Source organism: Melitaea cinxia, chromosome 8 (genome assembly GCF_905220565.1).
Source record: "Melitaea cinxia chromosome 8, ilMelCinx1.1, whole genome shotgun sequence".
NCBI lineage: Eukaryota > Metazoa > Arthropoda > Insecta > Lepidoptera > Nymphalidae > Melitaea > Melitaea cinxia.
The window spans coordinates 13,608,619-13,630,990 of record NC_059401.1 but is presented as its reverse complement, the minus strand read 5'-3'; the positions used below and the strand labels follow the sequence as shown (position 1 = coordinate 13,630,990).

At 35.6% G+C, this 22,372-nt stretch overlaps 1 protein-coding gene across 1 annotated transcript; it reads left to right on the top strand.

Annotated features, from left to right (window-relative positions):
* The first annotated feature begins 566 nt into the window (after positions 1-566).
* Positions 567-13,993, top strand: LOC123655608. Its single transcript, XM_045591372.1, has 9 exons — positions 567-974; positions 1,467-1,613; positions 2,805-2,957; positions 4,074-4,236; positions 6,640-6,875; positions 7,175-7,292; positions 8,435-8,628; positions 12,818-12,947; positions 13,591-13,993. The coding sequence occupies exons 1-9, from the start codon at positions 837-839 to the stop codon at positions 13,956-13,958; spliced, it is 1,647 nt and encodes a 548-aa protein (XP_045447328.1). The 5' UTR covers positions 567-836; the 3' UTR covers positions 13,959-13,993.
* The last annotated feature ends 8,379 nt before the right edge of the window (positions 13,994-22,372 follow it).

The window sequence follows — 22,372 nt, the reverse complement described above, 5'->3', positions numbered from 1 at the left end:
TCTGTACTTGAGCAATTATAAATGCAACTGCAGCAGGGTTTTAACACGTTGAGCAATTTAAAATATTGTATACATCAAAAGATAAAGGAGTTTGAAAATATTGATAAAAGAATATTTTTCAACGACTTTTTTAATTTATAATTAAATAATTTGAGGTGAGCAATTTAAAAGGACAACGTAGTCGAATTGAGCTATTGAAAATGTATCGATTAGTATTTTTTTTTTACAAATATCAATATTTTATTTGTGCAAACTATTTATATTTATTTAAAAATTAAGGGAAGTGGATCTGTTCCAAACTATACTTGAGCAATTATAAATGTAACTTGAGCAGTTTTTTAACACTTTGAGCAATTTAAAATATTGTATACATCGAAAGATATAGGAGTTTGAAAATATTTGTTTTTTTTTTAATTTTTGATTTTTAATTATATAATTTGAGGTGAGCAATTTAAAAGGACAACGTAGTTGAATTGAGAAATTTAAAATCTATCAATTAGTATTTTTTTATTACAAATATCATTATTTTGCGGGCTGGGGTGGGGTAGGTACCTACTATTCTTCCAATCGTATTGTTTTTCTGTAAGTATTACTATGCTCTGTGGCATTGTTTGATCGTTCATAATTGTTTATCTACTATTCGTGTGTATTTGTTTGGAGATTCTGGCGTTTTAAACGGAAGCATTAAATTATATTTAAATATATTATATTGTTTCCAAAAAATTATGTCAGATTTAAAATGTTGGTTTTTTGTAAAGATATAATTATACAATATGATTTTTGATAAACGTTTTCTGTCATATGATTTAAAAATTGTGATATAAAATTTCCATATAATGTCTAATTTACTATCATTAAGTGCGAAAAATCAATCCAAAAAACAAAATAGTAATCGTGAACGTGATAGAAATAAATCAGTTGCGTCTGAATCTGGTGGTTCAAGTCAATGTGATACTCCACCTCTTATAGAAAAGGTAAGAATTGTAATTGTCAAGGGATTATTCTTTTAAATTAAAATAGTTTTGTTAACTGTTAATATCGTGGATATGAGATGGATGTATTTGATATATTAATATAAAGACACTTGAGCTTCACCTACCTTGGTTTGGTGGTAATCAGACATTGCTAGGTTCTAAGTAATAAGTTATAAAGATAAATTAATCAAAAATGTCAAATTATTAAAATAACCATGCTATACGGAATGCTTATACTTTCTATCTTTTTTAATATATCAATTTAAAAGCTATTTCTTTTAGTTAAGTGTAAAGTTCCATGAGTTAATATTCAACTAATATCAACTCATTGTAATTTAATTAAAGCTGTTTGTACTCATATTTCTAATTATAGTTTACTGTTGGTATTGTTAACACTAACTTTATAATATTATTAAAATAATTTTGATAAAATAGTTTCTATAAACACTTTTTATGATCTGGTCCAAAAATATTAACATTTTGTATTAACAGGATGGAGGTCCGTCTCAAGGCAAGTTTGCTGGGATCAGTGCGGAGTCAATACAATGTATGGCTGACCAAATTGGTGCAGAAATTAATGCTGAGGCTGCAACGAATCTCGCTGAAGATATCAGTTATAAGTTACGACAGACCCTTAGTGTCAGTTTCTTTTAAGATATTATTTTTTATGTGTGTATTCAATTTTAGTCATTGATCACGGCCATGGATTGTTCCTGTTGCACTGGCGGTTGCGGGTTCGATCCCCGCACATTATAAACATTTGTATTGCCCATATAGGTGTTTGCCGTGGTCTGGGTGTTTGTTGCTTACCATAGAAACAGACGACCATGTATGTATGCTATAAAATATAATCACTTCAGCTTATCGCAGTCCACTGCTGGACGTAAGCCTCCACAACTTCGTACCAAAAATAGCGTGAACTAGTATGTTTTGCCCATAGTCACCACGTTGGGCAGGTGAGTTGGTGACTGCAGGGCTGACTTTGTCTCACCGAAGACGCTGCTGCCCATCTTCGGCCTGTGTATTTCAAAGCCAGCAGGTGGATAGTTATCCCTCAATTGGTCTATTTTTTAAGTTCCAAGGTGGTAGTAGAACTATGTTTTCCCTTAGTGACCTCTTGCAACACCCACGGGAAGAGAGGAGGTGGCTATATGCTTTACAGCCGTAACCACACAGCTTATTAAATACTTCGTTATCTATATTTATTTAATACCATTACTATTATTCCAAAAGGAAACTACACAGAAGACAATCATACTTTACTACAACGTTTAAGACAAAACACTTCTATTCTTCTAATAATACATCTACAATCTTTGTGTTTGGTAGCAAATGAAAAAAACCGACATCAATTACATCAACAAGTAATACAACTAGTCGCCACTACGATTTTCGAAGATTCCGAAAGAAGTTATCCACAATCACACATCTAATATATAAAATTCTCGTGTCAGTTTTCGTTGCCATACTCCTCCGAAACGGCTTGACCGATTTTGATGAAATTTTTTGTGCTTATCCGGTATCTATGAAAATCGGCCAACATCTATTTTTCATCCCCCTAAATGTTAGGGGTAGTCCACCCCTAAATTTTTTTTTTTATTTTTTAGATAAAATTTTTAATTTCTATTTTTTTATGATACAACATTAAAAAATACATACAATCCTAAATTTTCACCCTTCTACCACCAACCCCTATTTTAAAATAGCGTTTAGCGGCAAGACAACGTTTGCCGGGTCAGCTAGTTAAAATATATATGGTTAAATTGAGAAACCTCCTTTTTTGAAGTCTATTATAAAATAAATTTTATTAAATTATTTTTAAAATTTCAGACAATCGCCTTACATAGTGAAATGATGAAGAAGACCTGTGTTGACAGCTGGGATGTTAATACAGCACTTACTCTCTCAGATACTAGTCCAGTTGTGGGTGCCATTGCACCACATTATGTAACACTAGGAGAAGAAAAGCTTTGTTGTGAAGTTGTAAGTATTGTTATATTTAATTAAGTATAATTTCATTTGAGTCTGGTCAATATGTGGATCAGCCTGACTTGAGAAGTACCTGAACTACAGATCATAAATAACACATTTCTGCCGTGATTAAGGTATAGGCTGCTGCGGTGGGTGGGAGGTAGTGTCGGCTAAGGTAACCTCTTACCATCAGGTAGGCTGTAAGCTTGTTCGCCGACCTAGTCGTATAAAAAGGAAAAAAATATAGTTTGATCTATGAAGAGTATCCAACCTACATTAACTCACTTGTATTTGATAATTGCTGCGTCTCTTATATTTGTCGTTAGCTGTAACCAAACTTCATACTGATATATTTCCGTGTCATAAGTATTTCGATTTTTCTTTGTACCATATTTGTACGTATTTATGTGTTAACAATAAAATACTTTTTTTTTGTATAGTTTTTCTTTTGTAAAAATTTTATTCTGACAATATAGAACCCCGACAAAGAATTATTAATAATTCTATTTCGTGTATGTATATTCGGAAGTTATGTGTCTACATACATTTTGGTGATTCATTTTTATTCATACTAACTAGCTGACCCGGCGAACTTCGTATCGCCTAACAGTCGATTCTTTAATTTTATTAATTTTTTTTTTTAGAATTTTTCTCTCCGTAAGAACCATCCTCGTACTTCAAGGAATATTTTAAAAAAAGAATTAGCGAAATCGGTCCAACCGTTCTCGAGTTTTGCGCTTAGCAACACATTCAGCGACTCATTTTTATATTATAGATGTAGCACAGCACTAGAACAAACCCATGTATCATTGTAGTTTTATCAATATTATGAATAGTCAAACTATGTTGTTCTACTACTTTGACGTTAATAATAACTAATTTTCTTATATTTGTTCATACGTATGCTCATAGGGCCAGAGAGACTGATAAACTCAATTTTTTTTCGTCAATTTGGTCAAATATCAATAGTAAAAACAATATCACATAATGTTGCAATAATTGATTGATTAATTGTTACAATTACACTATAATTATTAGTAGATATGTAAACATTTAAAAAAAAAAATAAACAAATTTACTTATAACCTGTAAAAATTTATAATTAACAATATTTCTTTATAATTTCAGGAGACGCTAGTAAATATAACAGAATACTCAATGACTACACAAAGCTATGCATTCGCAACATTACCGACAGCATATGTTGAGTGGATAACAGATGAGAAAAGTTTAAGTAATAGCAACAATATTAGTAGTAATCTACAAAATTATTATACGAAAATTTCTAGAGGTAAGGAGTGCTCAAGCCTTTAAATTAACCTATAATAGCTTTCCTCATGAACTTCGTACCAAAATATTTTCATATTTGACGGATGGATGTAGATTTCTCTCACTCATCGTCTCAGAGTACTCGGTCTACTGTGGGCTTCAGTGGTCAATGTTGGCGTAAGTTAAACACAATTTATGATATCGCCAATTTATTATGACACAGGAATCACGTAACAGAAGGGTAACGGAACATGGGATAGTTATCAGATAACGGGGAGTAGACGAACGTCTTAGTATTCGATGGTTTGAAGGAGTAACTCAGAGCAGTGCCTAGGACTTGCGACTTAGGTGTAGGTTTAAGGAGGCCCCCTTTGAGATACGTATCAACGGTCACCTTCACTGCTCGAGTTGTCCGCCATAATATGTAACAATTAATTCGTTTGCACAAATTAATTATTAAAAGAGTAGGTTAAACTACTAGCCTGTTGCGCTGGCGGTTGCGGGTTCGATCCCCGCACATGACAAACATTTGTATTGGCCATACAGGCGTTTGCCGTGGTCTGGGTGTTTGTGCAGTCCTTGTGGGTCTCCCCACCGTGCCTCGGAGAGCACGTTAACCCGTCGGTCCCGGTTGTTATCATGTAAACCTGATAGCGATCGTTACTTATAGTAGGGAATATATCCGCCAACCCGCATTGGAGCAGCGTGGTGGATTAAGCTCTGATCCTTCTCCTACATGGGGAAAGAGACCTATGCCCAGTAGTGGGATATTACAGGCTGTAGCAATAAGCTACTAGCAAGATACAACAAGTGTACCGTGCCAAGCCAGAGCCAAGACTCCTTTAGCCGCGGTTGCACCGTTCGTTTTATACACGTCAGAATAACTCGGGTAATATAATGAGTGAGGGTAGGTGACTATCGAACGATGTGCTGGTTGGCGTGATCGGTGCATCTGTTGTTTATAAATTCCTTGCTAATTGCGTACGAAAGTGCAAGCGCCGACATATTAAACTTGAAAAAGGAGGTTTTCAATTCGGTTGGTATTTTTTTAAAAGTATGTACCTACACCTATCACGCCGAGATTTCTGATCCGATTTACAGGATTATTTTTTTTGTTCGATGCGGAATCGTTGCCATTTATTCCAATAAAAATTTAATTTAGTATGACCCAGTAGTTTTCATGTTATGAGCATTTTTGTTCACTCGGATTATGTAATTTTCACGATACAGTGTATACGGTTTTTTTTAGAGGAAAACAACGAAACCTACCATCTGAAAAGCCCTACATTAGTTTATAAAACAACCTAAAATAAACACTAAAAAGTAAAAATGGAAAAAAAGCCCTTAAAAAACTGCTTCCTAAAACAAAAAAACTAAAAATAACTATAAATATTTAATTTGAAACACGTCTTCTTATGAAAACCTACTTACTACCTTTGATAAAATATTATTATCTGTCTGTCGTATTTACTGAAGCTGTGCATTATTTTAGTTTTTGCGAGTCGGTTTTTTCAAATATAGTTTTATTTTCATTTTCAGTTTTTAGTGTTTATAATAGGTTGATTTGTAAACTAAAGTAGGACTTGGTAGTTATGCATACACCCCCAGACCTCCGTTTTAAATTAGTATGTGACAATTCCGTTGACTTAGCATTGCCACCGGGCAGCTCATAGGATTAATTCCGTGAGACAAAACATAGATATTAATAAGTCTTGGACTTGTTTTGAAGAGAGATTAATGTAATAATATACTGTGTGAGAATCAGAAATATACCAAATAGGCAACATGTTTCTCATTTTATCTCTTAAGTTTAAATATAACTAGTTATTTAAAAACCCTTTGTCCAAGAGTGAAAGTTTGACTACTTACCTATACTTTTCTGTTTATGCGGATGTTTGTGTTAGTGTGATGTTAGTTTCATATTCACATTTATACATATCATATTCACACCCTATTGGGCGTCATTGATTGTAAGGTGTTAAATACATTCATTATTTGTTGCACTAAACCATTTAACAAATTAAAGTTACAAATTACGTTGGCTAGGGTGAATTTGACGATCGTGGTGGTGGTCGATTCAAGTGGTGTGCGTCCAGTGTGGTCTGGGTGTTTGTGCAGTCCTAGGTCGCCCCACCGTGCCTCGGTGAGCGCGTTAAGGCGTCGGTCCCGGTTGTTATCATGTACACCTGATAGCAATCGTTACTCATAGTAGGAAGTATTTGCCAACCCACATTGGAGCAGCGTGGTGGATTAAGCTCCGACCCTTTTCCTACATGAAGAAAGAGGCCTATGCCCAGCAGTGGGATGTTACAGGTTAAAACGAGTGGGCGAACTTATCTCTAATAGAAATATCTACCAGTCTACCTATAATAATTTACTTATGGTTCTAAAATCTCATATGCTTAAAATGACTTTTTAATTCCAGCAATACTAAACCTTAATAAAAAGCCGAAGCAGCTAGCAGTAGAAGATCTCTCAACAAATACTCGGATTGGTCCGATATTTCCAAATCTGTTTAACCTGGCTGTCCTGGTACTAAACGATGACAATCTGACAGCTCTAAACGTACCCGCTAAGACACCTTTAAAGAGTAACGTGTTGGATATGGTCGATGCTCTCTGTTCCAATCCTTGCAGCTTGGACACGAATATACAACAGCAGGTATAAGTTTTTTTCCATACAACTATGTCGGCAAACAAGCATTCCGTAGCGATCACTCAGTTTATAAACGCCTGCCTGCAATACCATAAGCATCACAAGCGTGTTGCCATTCTCAAAAAGTGTTGGGTTCCTGTGGTGAGTATAGTAGTCAGTATGGGGAGTATACTAGTAGTTAATTATAAGAAAACATTATTAAAAAAATAAGCTGAATCGGTCAAGTCATTCTCAAGTTTAGTGGTTGAAATTGATACATTTTTTTTTAATCCCAGTAAACTAAAACATTTTAATTTTGCTTACAGTTTCAAAGGCTATTCCCCGTGATGGTGTCCAATATATTGGGTAATGGATCGTTAGCTGAAAAGATGGTGACGATATTAACAAAAATTACTCGAACGTGGCCCTCTTTTACAGATATAGGTATGTTTTATCGTTCTACTACATAGTTCAGTGTATTTATATTCTATACTAGCTGTGTTCGCGACTTTGTCTGCTTGGAATTTAACAAAAAAGTTTTTATTTCGCTGAGTTATAAAATAAATAAATTTCTAAAATAAAAGTAGCCTAAGTTACTCCTTATTACATCAGCTATCTGCCAGTGAGTCCCGTCAAAATCGGTCCAGCTGTTTTAGACATTAGCCGGAACAAACAGACAGACAGACAAAAATTGTAAAAAAATGTTATTTTGGTATATGTACAGTGTACATATGCATTAAAAAGCGGTTAATCTAACACTACAAACAGACACTCCAATTTTATTTATTTGTATAGATTAGCTGACCCGACAAACTTCTTACCCCCCTATTTGTATCGTGAATGTATAGAATTTTTAATTGATTAAAAAAAAGCGGAAGTTTCAATTTGGCTAATATTTTTATGCGTGTTAACTCATAAAGCTTTTACGGGGTATAAAGATGTTGAGGTATTTTTTTTAATTAGAAAGCAGGAGACCCCCTCTCCCACATTTCGAACCTCACGTGATTAATGAACGAACTCTTATGTTAATTTAAATAGGTATACCATTTAAATTACCATTTTAAGTAGCTTTTAAATTATCCCTATAATAATGCGTATTTAATTGTTTTTTTTTTCGACTAAACATATTTTGTTCCTAATCGATGTTACTGAGATTGGTTTCTCGAAAATGAACACAATTATTGTTGTTTCTATAATTTTCGAACAGATTAGAATCAACATATACAATTTATTAATATATACATGTATTGTTCACTTTTTTAATGCATAAATAAATAATATATATAAATCTCGTGTCACAATGTTTGTCCTTAATGGACTCCTAAACTACTTAACCGATTTTAGTCAAATTTGTACACCGTGTGCAGTTTGATCCAACTTAAAAGATAGGCTATATTTTATTTTGATATATTATGTTATTATTATATTTCAGAAAAAAATAAGGTGATACGAAGTTCGCCAGGTCAGCTAGTAAATAAATAAATTTATTTGAATGCTGTGCCCAGGCTATCGAACATACAAATTAAGAAATGTGTATTACTTTGTAATTGTATATTTATTTTTATAAATAAATATTGTCATCCCAGGTAAAGGAATACTATACGACTACCTGTCACAAGGGACGAAGGAACGTTTAACAGCTCCAATGATAAGATGTGTGACTGCCCTTGGTCGGCAGGCTCTTGTAGAATGTTTAGGAGATCACTTGGAACATTTGGATGAGCGGATACATGCACCGAGACGAAGCCACTTACACACAGATGTTAGAGAGACTATGCTTGTGGGTATTTATGTGATCATATAAGTTTATCAATCGTACTAAGTTAGTCATCCGTAGTAAGAAAATGTAATCTATATATCAATATATGAAGCAAAAAACTTTGTACCCCCTTTTACGAAAACTGCACGGATGGAGGAGTATGAAATTTCGCACACTTATAGTTTATATAGAGAAGGAGTGCAGAATGCTATTTTTTTTTAAAATCATGCATAAGAAATACATTAAATCGCAAAATTATTTTAATTTATCATCTTACTAACAATAACTAATATAGATTATAAGTAAATATTGTCACTAACACACTACTACACTATGGATGTTCACGTCTGAAATAAACGCTTATTATTATTATCTTACTGAATGTCACTCCGCCCGCCCAATACATAATAGATACATATATTATAATAACTACTTATATAAATAATATAGTAAATTTACTTATACTTACTTCACTTCAGCCTATCGCAGTCCACTGCTGGACATAGGCCTCCCCAAGTTCGCGCCACACATCCCGGTCTTCCGCAATCCTCATCCAGCCTACACCGGCAATCTTACGTAGATCGTCGGTCCAACGGGCCGGAGGACGTCCCACACTGCGTTTGCCAAGACGCGGTCTCCACTCTAGGACCCGTCTACTCCAACGGCCATCGGTCCTGCGACACAGATGACCAGCCCACTGCCACTTCAACTTGCTAATTCTGTGGGCTATGTCGGTTACTTTCGTTCTCCCGCGGATAGTCTCATTTCTAATCCTGTCTTTGAGAGAGACCCCAAGCATGGCCCGTTCCATTGCACGTTGAGCGACTTTAAACTTGTGGACCAGTCCCTTGGTCAGTGTCCACGTCTCGGCTCCGTATGTTAACACAGGCAGGACGCATTGCTCGAAAACTTTTGTCTTCAAGCATTGCGGAATCTTCGAAGTGAAGACTCGACGGAGTCTGCCAAACGCCGCCCAGCCCAACCGAATCCTCCTATCGGCCTCCTTCTCGAAGTTGTTGCGGCCTAGTTGGATAGTATGGCCTAGGTAAATATAATCCTGAACAACTTCGAGAAGGGTACCATCGACCGATACCGGTATCGGTATGACTTGGTTGTTAAACATAACTTTCGTCTTATCCAAGTTCATACAGAGACCGACACGTCGGGAGGACTCGTTTAGGCCGGCCAGCATTTGGCCTAACTCATCCAGCGTCTCCGCAAAGATGACAATATCGTCGGCGAAACGAAGGTGAGAGATGAATTCACCGTTGACGTTGATGCCCCGTTCCCCCCAATCCAAGGTCTTAAAAACATCCTCTAGCGCAGTGGTAAACAGTTTCGGTGATATTACATCCCCCTGTCTTACCCCGCGCCGGAGGGAAATAGGTCTTGTTCTTTGGTCATTGACATGAACGGTCATCGTCGCCGCGTCGTACATAGATTTTAGTACCTCGATATATCGCCAGTCGATATGACATCTCTGCAGAGAGTCCAGGACAGCCCAGGTCTCGACGGAGTCGAAGGCTTTCTCGTAGTCCACAAATGCCATACACAGCGGTTGATTATATTCTTCCGTCTTTTGGATAATCTGCCGAACAGTATGGATGTGGTCCACGGTGCTGTAGCCATTTCGAAACCCAGCCTGCTCTGGTGGTTGGAATTCGTCGAGTCTTCTGGCGAGACGATTCGTAACAACCCTCGAAAACAGCTTATAGACGTGGCTCAGAAGTGAGATCGGTCTGTAATTCTTTAACAGAGACTTATCGCCTCTCTTAAAGAACAGCACCACCACACTCCTGGACCACGCCTCCGGCGTGGTACCTCGGTGGATGACGGCGTTAAATAGTCTTGCCAAGGCTTTCAGGACAGGTCGCCCTGCGGCTTTAAGGAGTTCAGTGGTAACTCCGTCATCCCCCGGGGCCCTTCCGTTTTTAAGCTGCCCGAGCGCTGCACCAATCTCATCCTCTTCGAAGTCCGGGATACACTCCGAATAATGGCGCAACAATGGTGCCCGTGGATCTTCGGTGTCCCAAGTCGCAGGCTTGCGTGCGCTCGACGAGTACAGCTGTCCATAAAAATTCTCAACCTCTTCTCGGACCTGAGGGCGAGAGCAGACGGTTCTGCCATCTGCTGTTTTAAGCTTCGCAAGAAGGCTTCTCCCCAATGGTCTTTGGAAAACTTTGGACCCCCTATTCTGCTCAATCAGAGTAGCAACCTCTCTCGTATTTGAGCAGCGGAGGTCTCGGCGAATAATTTTCCGTACCCTCTTGGAAAGAGCCCTCTGTTCTGGCGAAGCAGCCGGCAACTCGCGCCTCTGCCGCATCAGATCCAAGGCTTCGGGAGAAAGTTTGGACTGCTTCGTTGGCTTTGTTGGTGGAAAGTGCCTGCGACCCAGTGTACACACCGTCTTCACCACGTTGTCGGTTATCTCGTCCACGTCGCTAGTAGTTTCCAGCGAATCGAATCGGTTTTGGAGTTCCAACTGAAACTGCTCGGAGCCACATAGTATTTGGGGCAGCGTAGGTCGGAGAGTAGATTTCATCAAGCGGGTCCGCTCCTTTCGGAGACATATATTCAGAGTGCCCCGTACTAGCCGGTGGTCGCTGCCGGTGTTAAACCTGTTAACCACTGAGACATCTCTGAATATATGCCTTTTATCCGCTATGATGAAATCTATCTCGTTCCTCGTCACAGTATCGGGGCTTTGCCATGTCCACCTCCTTTGGGGCTTCTTCTCAAAAAATGAGTTCATCAAGAAGAGCCCCTCCGATTCGAGGAAGTTGACAAGCGTCTGCCCCCTGTGATTCCTGTGCCCCAATCCGTGTGGTCCGATGCTCGATCCGTCGCGGCCTTGTACTCCCACTTTAGCGTTGAAGTCTCCCATAACAACGCTGTAGAAGGTCGAAGTAGTGCCATGTATGGCCCTTGTGATATCTTCATACAAGGCTTCGACTTCATCGTCAGAGTGTGCCGAGGTCGGCGCATATACCTGTATCACTTTCAGGGAGTACCTGTCGGTGAGCTTAAGTACAAGGTACGCTACCCGGGTCGACACACTACTGACTTCCACAACGTTGTTAGTGAGAGTCTTGTGAACCAGAAAACCGACGCCACCTTGGGAAAGCCCATCACCTTCACGGAAGTAGAACAAGTGCCCGGAGTCCAGGATCATCGTGTCCTCTCCCTCTCTTCGGACTTCAGACAACCCCAGTATGCTCCACTTAATGTGACTAAGTTCTACCTCAAGTTCGGTGAGGTGATGGTCCAACCGTAGCGTGCGTCCATTATACGTAGCCAGGAATATTTTTCTATGGCAGCCTCCCGTACCCCGGTGATTCTTAGCACCCTCTACCCCACCGTTACCACGGCCGCTGCCGTAGCCGGGAATAGTGGGGCTGCCGGGAACTGAGGGCCTTATTTTTAGGTTCGAACTCATGGGGGTTTTTGCCCATAGTCACCACGCTGGGCAGGCGGGTTGGTGACCGCAGGGCTGACTTTGTCGCACCGAAGACGCTGCTGCCCGTCCTCGGTCTGTGCATTTAAAAAGCCAGCAGTTGGATGGCTATCCCGCCATCGGTCGGCCTTTTAAGTTCCAAGGTGGTAGTGGAACTGTGCTATCCCTTAGTCGCCTCTTACGACACCCACGGGAAGAGATGGGGTGGCTAAATTCTTTAGTGCCGAAACCACACAGCACTATACTTATACTTACTTATACTTATATTATTATTATTAAATCGCAAAAAAAAAATTACACGCATATAGCACCTTTGTTTATTATTATAAAAGTATTGTGTATTAATAATGTTCAAACTTATAATTTAAATTAATTATGGTCGAATTTCAAACACTGGGCGACCGCTAGTAATACATAAACGCCTCACACTCAACGGCCTCCACTAGGATTTACTTGTGTGTCGGGGGTTCGAAAACACACACAATACACAAGCACTAACGCCCAGACCACGGCAATATCTGTATTATACTGTTTGTTACTCTGAGTGAATATCCCGTTTATAGTCTAGTTTAAGTCTGTAACTATACTTTTTTAAGAATCCTATCCAAAGTTTGCAGGATATTTAGAACAAAAACCAATTGAAATTAAAATATGGTCCATATGGCCTGGGTTTAAACCTGATACGTTGTTTGCCATCGGCGTACTGTTATGAGATAGATATTTTGTTTTCCTTATCCAACAATAATAATTTTTCAGGACGTCTCAACATGTCTCCTGCGATCTGAACCAACAAATTTTTTAGAAGATTTCGTAACGACTGATTATACCTTATACGAAATGCTAGGAGATTCTATATTGCCGAGGAGGACTCTGTTTTATGCTAAAGGTGAGGAAAAAATACTTTCAGCTAATATAATAATTTATATGACAATAACATGAACGATAACTATACTGTGGTGGTTTATGGTTAATATTGTTTGTTGTTTTGTTACTGTTTATGGTATGGAGAGCTGACGAACTGTTAATACACAACTTTGCTCGATACATCCACGGTAGGATGGTAAAATGGCAGAAATTTTAAAGTTATTCGATACAAATAGTTATTTTTGACTGAAGTTGTGTACCAAAAATATATATAATATAGTTATTTTCTCTAAAGTTTTTATTGATAATGTAATGTAGAGCTGACGAACTGTTCATACAGAACTTTGCTTGTATACATCCAGGGTAGGATAGCAAAATGGCAGAAATATTAAAGTTATTCAGTAGAAATAGTTATTTTTGACTGTGTACCAAAAATATATATAATATAATTATTTTCTCTAAAGTTTTTATTGATAATGTAATGTATTAAAATATGATTTAGAAAAGGGGAATGTATTTTCCATGCTATCTCAAATTTATTTCTGTTATATTATTTTTCTAACTAACTTGTACTTCAATCTATGTGTTAAATCAAAATTTGCTTCAGCGAGTTTTAAAGATACAATAAATTTAATAAGAACGTATAATATTAATGATGTTTTCAGAAATTGGAAAAAACGAAAAGACTGCAACGGATAAATCATCAGATGAAGAATATCCTTACCTTCCTCTACGGCCTAATGTCAGGCGATCGAAAGTCAAACTACACCTTCGTAAAAATATTAACGGAAATATTCACAAAGAAAAATGGTTCGAATCGGTAAAATTAAAGAAGAAAAGCATACAAATAAGAATAAAGAACTGTCGGTCCATCGATGTCTCTAAGAAACGTCTAGAACATTCAAGAATACACAATAATGTGACCACGAGCAGAGTAAACGGCGTCGTCGTTGCGAGTGGACTCCTAAATAGATTTAGATATAAATTAAGCAAACCTACCACTTTTCCGTTATTTGGAGCTTTAACACTTTAAAAACTATTTTTAAGGAAATATAATTTATTATTTTATATACTACTTTTATTTATTTTACCACCTTTTTAATAAGCTTAAGTGTCAAATTTAAGTTTTTCTCATTTAACAAATATTTTAAAAACTTCTATAAAAACGATTTAAAAAAGTTTGTCCTTTAGACCACATAACTAAAATAAAACTTTTTTGGCTCCAAATATCTCCCTCTCAACTTTTGTTCGCTTCGCCCGATCACACTTTTCATAACGCCATCGTCACGCAATCACCAGCTTATTCTTTCTACAAGTCAAGCGTGCGTATAGAAGTTTTACTTCAAAAAAAAAAAAAAATCCCCAACTAAAGAAGTTTTTAATTAAAAAAACTAATACGTAATCGATTAGGAAAAATTTCGCATCATTTTAAACAACACGACATTTAAATGACATCTTATTTATAGCCAGCCTTGACACATTGAAATCAAAGATATGTTTTTATAGTTAACAAAGTGACACTGGCGCCACCTATCCGGCGTCGACTAGCCGACAGCGCGTCACGCGATGAATATTAATATGTCTAATATTACATTCGAATTCGTACTTTAAATCATCTATTTAATACGTGAAGCAAAAACTTTGTACCCCTTTTTATGAAAAGGTTTCGTAGGTATAGGTAATATAATACACTATTGTATAGGCAGAATAGAAAGAATGTTATGTAAGGATCGCTTCTGTATCTGGTATATGTTAATACGTAAAGCAATAACTTTGTACCCTTGTTACGAAAATTGCGGGAACGGAGGAGTATGAAATTTCGTACACTATAAATCATATCCAGTGGATTAGCTGGATTATGATGATTTGATTGATTGATGATTGAAAATGTTTTTTTTTTTTAACAATAGGGCAATCTATGGGATGTAACGATTATAATTGCTTTCCAATAATTTCGAAAATATTCCAATGCTTTCGAAAATATTTTAAAGAGAGATACAGTAAAAGAAAACGAAAGGCTACTCTTGAAACCTGGAAAAGAATTAAACTAGGCGGATACGATACTAGGAAAAACTTAATATGGGGATTAGGAAATGTGATAAATAAACCCTGTCTAATGGAACAAGCCTAAAAAGCCTAAAAAAGCTATGGATTCTACTTGTAACTTATTATTTTGCATTCGTAGTAAAATTTTGTCATCCGATAGCAAATTTTAAACGTGGTTGGATAATGACATGAACGAAGACAAAAAATCGAACAGTTTCAACAATGATTTAGCTTAATTTTCAAAATAAAGTCGGTAAAAAATACGTGACTTGCCTAAAATTATTATTCCACATTCAAACTCAAAACAATACGAAAAATTGGTTATAGAATTAAACTCGATTGTATAATTTTTAAGTCGAACATGGGTCGTTAGGTAAAAGTAAAAAAATCTTTTATTTGACAATAGCAACCCCGCCGGTTTCGCACGATTGTAAAAACTATCAGTGTTCCTCTACTATATTAATTATTAGGCATGTATTATACGTATAAACCTTTCACTGGAATCACTCTATTTAAGTACTAAAGAAAACCGCATCAAAATCCCTTGCTTAGTTTTAAAGATCTAAGCATCACAGACAGCGGGAAGCGACTTTGTTTTATACTATGTAATGATAGGTATTAGTAGAGATTGTGTTTCAACTTTTAAAAAGTTTAAGAAGGTGCATATAAGGTATAAGACATTTCGGAAGAAAATTACCGACACCACATTATTACGCTAGACTTAAGTTTTTGGTTTAACAAAGTTTTCAGGTTTTTCAGTTTTGTGTCTACGTTAATTATAAATAAATAGATTAATGTAGTAAACGAATTGCTCAAAGTATTTATTTGTCAGAATATTGACTGTAAAAATGTCCTTATAAATAAAGAAATTTAATATATTATAATCCTTCATTTCATCCTAGTTAGTAGTTTAAACAAATTATAGTTAGTCTATTTATATATTCATAATAGAAAACATCACACATAAGGTAGTGAAATAGGACTTAAAGCATTGTAAGAAGCAACAATCTTGCAGAAGCATTGCAAGCTCATTTCTAACTTTATTTCTAAATCCCCCCAGGAGCTCTGGTAACCTTACTCACCATAGGAACACAAAACTGCTTGAAATTCATTGAGTTAGGTACTTTCCCAGTTGGATTAGTCCAGATTTTAAGCAGGATATTTCCTGCTGTGCTCTTTTTAGTGAAAAAGTTGTCTATAAAGAAGTAAAAAAAGTGTGTGTGTCAGCTCCGACGCACGACTGGAATTTACGCCTTCAGATCGACTGTCTAAATAGGCACAAGACAGGATTACTAGTCTAAGAAAAAGATTGATATTATACAAATGGTAAATAAACGAATCAAATAACGCCATATATCGGAACTCTATTGGTTTTCGATAGATGGCGTTACGAGAAAAGTAACGAGGTAATTAATTCGTTTAGTAGATTTTACTTTCATATATTTTTCATACTGGGGTCCTTACATGAAAATCGATTCTTAAGGAGTAACTACAAAAGTAACGTTAGCGTTTCAGCGCGTGTTTCAACTTTACTTGCTCTGGATATATTATAACGAAGTAAAGAATTTTTTCTTCGAAATATGGTTAAACACGTGTAGTAGATACTTACTTTATTTTTATTTGACAGAAATCATATAAAAATGTCTAAGGTTATTTCAAATTTATATTCGGTACCTACATAATTATATTAAAACTTTTCTTGTTTTTACATTCCAATAAATGACGTGTATTACTCAGTATTCGTCAGTTTCCATGACTTCATATAAATGTTTCATATATTTTTGCTACGGGATCTATCCTCTATTTCCTTTGTAATCAATATGTGGCGCCCGCGCAAATTATTGTGTCTACACGCACTTACCACGAGGCAGTACATTATTATCAAAAGGCGTCATGCTGTGAAATAGAATTATTATACCTATTCTACTGACATTGAAAGGTATATGCGTTTCCATATATAGAATTTTTTATCTTAAACTATTGCTAATTAATTTTAAATTACGATTAGTCACATTACTATGCCTTAAATGGCTTAACTGAAACAATACAGTTTAATAAATAACAATATCTACTAATATTACTAGCCCGTTGGCGCAGTTTGTAGTGTTTTCTGTTCCACGGGTTGCAAGCTCGATTCCCACCTGAGTCGGGGTGTAATATGTGTGTTTATATATGTATTATTTCTATGTAAACTTAACAAAAAGAAAAATTGGTTTAAAGGTTGGCCATTACCTCAACATAAGCATTTAGTTGCTTACTTTAGGAACAGACGACCATGTTTTTATAATATTATATTTATTTCGCTTCAGCCTGTAATATCTCACTACCGGGCATAGGCCACTTTCCCCATGGAGGAGAAGGATCAGACCTTAATCCACCACGCTGCTCCAATGCGGGTTGGCGGATATATTCCCTACTATGAGAAACGATCGCTATCAGGTGAACATGATAGCAACCGGGATCGACAGCTTAACGTGCTCTCCGAGGCACGGTGGGGAGACCCACAAGATCTGCACAAACAACCAGACCACGGCAAATACCTGTATGGCCAATACAAATGTTTGTTATGTGTGGGGATCGAACCCACAACCGCCAGCGCAACAGGTACAATTCATGGCTATAACCGTTGCGCCAACGCGGCGTCATATTTATTTATTTATTATTTACTAACTATTATTTATAATTATTTTATTATTGTGCTCTTGGAGCCTATTTGAATAAAGCTATTTTTGATTTTGATTTTTGACTTAAAAAGGAAATCAAAAAGATGCATTTTTTCGTAGCATCATCAAAAATATTCAAAACCAGCACCTACAGATTTATTCAGGAACCCCACACTAGTACACTTTCGTCTTACATGCACAACACACCTCTAACTACAGTGGATGGGATTGAACGTAATCATTACAGCCTATACAGTCCACTGCTGGACATAGGCCTCCACAATTTGACGCCAAAAATAACGCGAACTCATGTGTTTTGCCCATAGTCACCACGCTGGGCAGGCGGGTTGGTGACCGCAGTACTGGCTTTGTCGCACCGAAGACGCTGCTGCCCGTCTTCGGCCTGTGTATTTCAAAGCCAGCAGTTGGATGGTTATCCCGCCATCAGTCGGCTTCTTAAGTTCCAAGGTGGTTGTGGAACCTTGTTATCCCTCAGTCGCCTCTTACGACACCCACGGGAAGAGAGGGGGGGGGGGCTAAATTCTTTAGTGCCGTAGCCACACAGCACACAAATTGAACACGATTGAACGTAACCCTAACCTTTTTTTTACTTTTTTAATATAGTGCCTAGTTATGCATTTTATAAAGATTAATTTGTTCATACCAGTGTGATCCTATTTTGGCCATATTTATACATAATATTGTAAAATATTGTATCATAGCGCTGTTAGATTGACTAATAAAATAAACAAATAAATAAATAAATAAATAAATTTATATTGTTTTCTTAAGAAATGACATTGTGATTTATTGATTCGTAAGAAGTGACAATCATCACATTTTTTATTTTCACTCTTAAAATATGGAAGTTATTGTTACAATTCGGAAGTAATACACTTAAAACTGCTATACCTAGATGTGAAGAAATCTCATAAATTATTTCGGTCACAGTGTGACCGAAATAATTATGACCGATGAAATAATTATGACCGAAATAATTATTAATTATTTATGGTCAGTTATAAATAAGTACAACTACAAACGTTCATCTTATCAACTAATAAGTGATTTTACGGTCGCATTGGTCATAGTTACCATTTTTAGCTTTTCTATGAAAAATGTAATAACGAAATTTATCTACCCTACCGAAGATGAACTATTAATATGTTTTGTCCCTTAGGTATTACTTATAGTGACGTTGAGTAAAATATTTAATATCAAAAGAAATGTTTATTATAAAACGTAAGAATACCCATTATTAAAGATAGTTAGTGTTTTTATTTTTTTCATTTTTTTATTATTTAACCAATAGATTTATTAAAACTGTTCATAAAATAAACGAAAGCCTCTCGCATCTACATAAAAAAAAAAACATAATTTAGATAAAGTAATAATTATAATGCATTTTTAATCTATTTATTCTTCTTTTATACTAATACTAGCGACCCGCTCCGGCTTCGCACGGGTATAAAATATAATTATAGCCTATCTCATTCACTGAAAAAATGATTAAAATCGATCCAGTAGTTTTGATTTATTCATTACTGCCCGTGGCCCGCACGCGTTAACTTAGAGCAAAAGCCGGCCGGAACCGCCGCAAACGCTACGTACCGCGATTTTTAAATCTGTAATATCTTCGAAAATATTCATTTAAATCATATGCTGTAAAGGGCCATATAGATCTATATTAAATAAAAAATACATTTAAGGTATTTAATTGGATAAGGATTAATGCTGTATTGGTTAAAATCACTTCGAAAATTAGCCATTATTTGTCGTAAAAAGTAAATGACAAAAAAATGTTATTGTGGGATATCCATAAGAGATAGATATATACCATCGCGGAGTTTTCTGTAGACCTTTTCAATGTGTACAATACTTAGTACATTATTTTGATAAATCTCGTAGGGTTCAGCCTGCGTTTGCAATTTAAGCGAAAAATTAATAATTATTTACGACATAACATTAGAAAACTCAAAAATAACAGTATTTCTCCACTATTTAATGGATGTTATTATACATATAAACGTTCCTCTTGAATCAATCTATCTATTAAAAAGAACCGCATCAAAATCTGTTGCGTAGTTTTAAAGATTTAAGCGTACATACATGTGCAGGGACAGAGAAAGTGACTTTGTTTTATACTATGTAGTGAAATGGAGAGCCCTTTTTTTCGTTCGGTTATTTTGTAAAAACTAGTGAACAAAAAAGAGAAAAAAAAACTTCCGGTATATGACACGTTGGCGACTATTTATCGTGTAAAAAAATATAGACGGACAGACGGCGCTAGTATTTTATTATTTTGTCATTGTTCTCAGTATCTAATCGAACTATGTTCATGTCATATTATAGTTTTCTTTTAAGAAGCTCGTTTAATAAGCTTACGCGCTTAAAAAGTTCTCTCTACCACTGTAGGCATTATTTTTTTTGTACACCACTGTATTTTCACTTTAGATCAGTGTTTCCCAAAGTGGGCGATAACGTCCCCTTGTGGGTGCTGCAGTACTAAAGTGGAGTAAGAGACCTAGAAAAAAAATCGTGACGTTAGAGAGCGTGTAGAGGCTTGGCGGCGATTTGTCATTTAATCTACAAGGATTCTCGACTACAACTTGTGAACATCAACTAATATTCATTAAAATATTGCTCAAAGGGGGCACGATAAAATAATTTATTCCCTTAGTGGGCAGTAGACAAAATAAGTTTGGGAACCCCTGCTTTATATCTTTGAATATAATGAAGCGATTATTTAAGATTAGTGTACCTATGTCTAAATACTAACTTCGTGAAAACATATGATTTCACACGAAATATTACGAATTATGATTTTACACGAGATATTATTGTTGAAGTGGATCTTTGTTCATTTGCAAGTTATCCATTTCAAAAATAACAAAGGTTTTTTAATTATTAGTATTGTAAACTTAGCGATGTAGTCGAAACTAGAGTTTAAACAATTTGATTTCATTGTAAAAAGTATTTCTCTTACTTTCAGATGACACGTTATGACTAATATTTAAAAAAAAGTCGCAAGATTTCCTGTGTTGAGACTATTTAGAGATAGTTGTGTTTAAGCTTCTTTTTTAATCACGATTTCTCAGAAACCAGTTACCATAAAATTAAATAATAATAATAATTACTTAAAAAAAGTTTTTTTTTTTTAATATTTATAGTTACAGCCTTTATACATATTATTAGCTTACGATATACATACATACATACATACAGAAAGAGAGATTGCTTGTCTTGAATAACGTCTGGCTTTCGACGTGGGCTCAGCCATTCAAACTGACACGAGATGATCTCATTGCGTACTGATAATGGAAAACGGCCTAAATAATTCATTAGGTAACTACCGCGTACGGCCTTGACAATGTCTCTGCTTACGTAAAATTCAACAATATTTTCAAATGAGTCAGTCTATACGTACTAAAATAAACGTGTGTCTACAACACTGTAGGTAAACATGTCCATTCATATGAATTACAATCATTTGACGAATAAATTTATTGTACGAAATTGATTGTTAACAATGTTCACATAATATTTTGAGGTAAAATGTAAGAAATGTTGTATGAATTTATAAATATTTACATTGCGAAACGAATTTGTAATTAGACAGTAAATAAATATTACCTTAGTAGGGACGTGCCAATCATTTTTTCGACCACTTTCGACTTTTAGTATAACAAGTGAAGACTTTCCATACACCATGGAGAATTAAGGAATCATGGATATTTCTCTATTAAGCAAACTATACAAAAAACTAAACACAATAATATGATATATCTGTATAATAATTTACCAATAAAACTAATTTCATTAAGGCTTTCATTATATTTTTAGACTATGCTTAATAATATGGTTATCTTTTAAATATGGTTATCTAAATCACCAGTGAAAAATTATTTTCATTTTAGAAATAATTTATATTGAAAAAGGTTTTGTGCTATAAAAATCACACTCAAGCCCATAGGAGTAACCAATAAGCCAAGTATTGCAGTAAATAAGTATGACTATTTTGGTGGAATGACGCGAAAAGTCCAGTTCTACTTATTAATTATGACGAAACGGTATAAGTTACAAAATTGAAAATACCCATAAGTCTATAAATATAGTAAACAATAATTCATTCGTGGTTATAATAAGATTCCGAATAAATACGTTTACCGAAGTGAATTTCGTACTCGTATGTGTGAATAGTCCATGCGTCATGCGAACCACAAAACATTTAATACGGTTTTCTCAAACGCATTGGAAGTTTCTGTTTTATGCGATAAGCAACCATTTACTTTGAATAATATTGTAAATATAATATAATTTCTATGTGACTAAACAATTTCGTTAAGGACTAACTGAATAACATAGCAAGAAATATCTTACTTACAATCTGGAACTACCCGACTTGGGAAATAGTTTAACCTAACACAGAATATAAGCTAAATAATATTGCTATCAAACAATGTTCCATTAGGGTAGCCAGAGATCTAAGCGAAGATAGGGTTAAGTCCTCAACGCCTGTTGTTACAGGCGTCTATAGGCTTACGATATCCGCTTATCATTGGGCAGATTGTACATCTATTTGCCATCCTAGTGGATTAAATAAAAAAAAAAAAAAAAAAACGAGCAGGTATGCTTTAGATCACATGACTGAAGTAGAATTTCTTTAGCTTTCTCTAACTTATATCAAGTTCTCGTTCTATTCGTCCTACCCGATCAAAATTTTCGTAATGCTGTCATC

Bases quoted from the DNA above. Each gene is read 5' to 3' on its own strand.
- LOC123655608 (XM_045591372.1), top strand. From the start codon at position 837: ATGTCTAATTTACTATCATTAAGTGCGAAAAATCAATCCAAAAAACAA. The intron at 975-1,466 runs GTAAGAATTGTA...TTGTATTAACAG, and splicing joins CTCCACCTCTTATAGAAAAG to GATGGAGGTCCGTCTCAAGG. The intron at 4,237-6,639 runs GTAAGGAGTGCT...TTTTAATTCCAG, and splicing joins TTATACGAAAATTTCTAGAG to CAATACTAAACCTTAATAAA.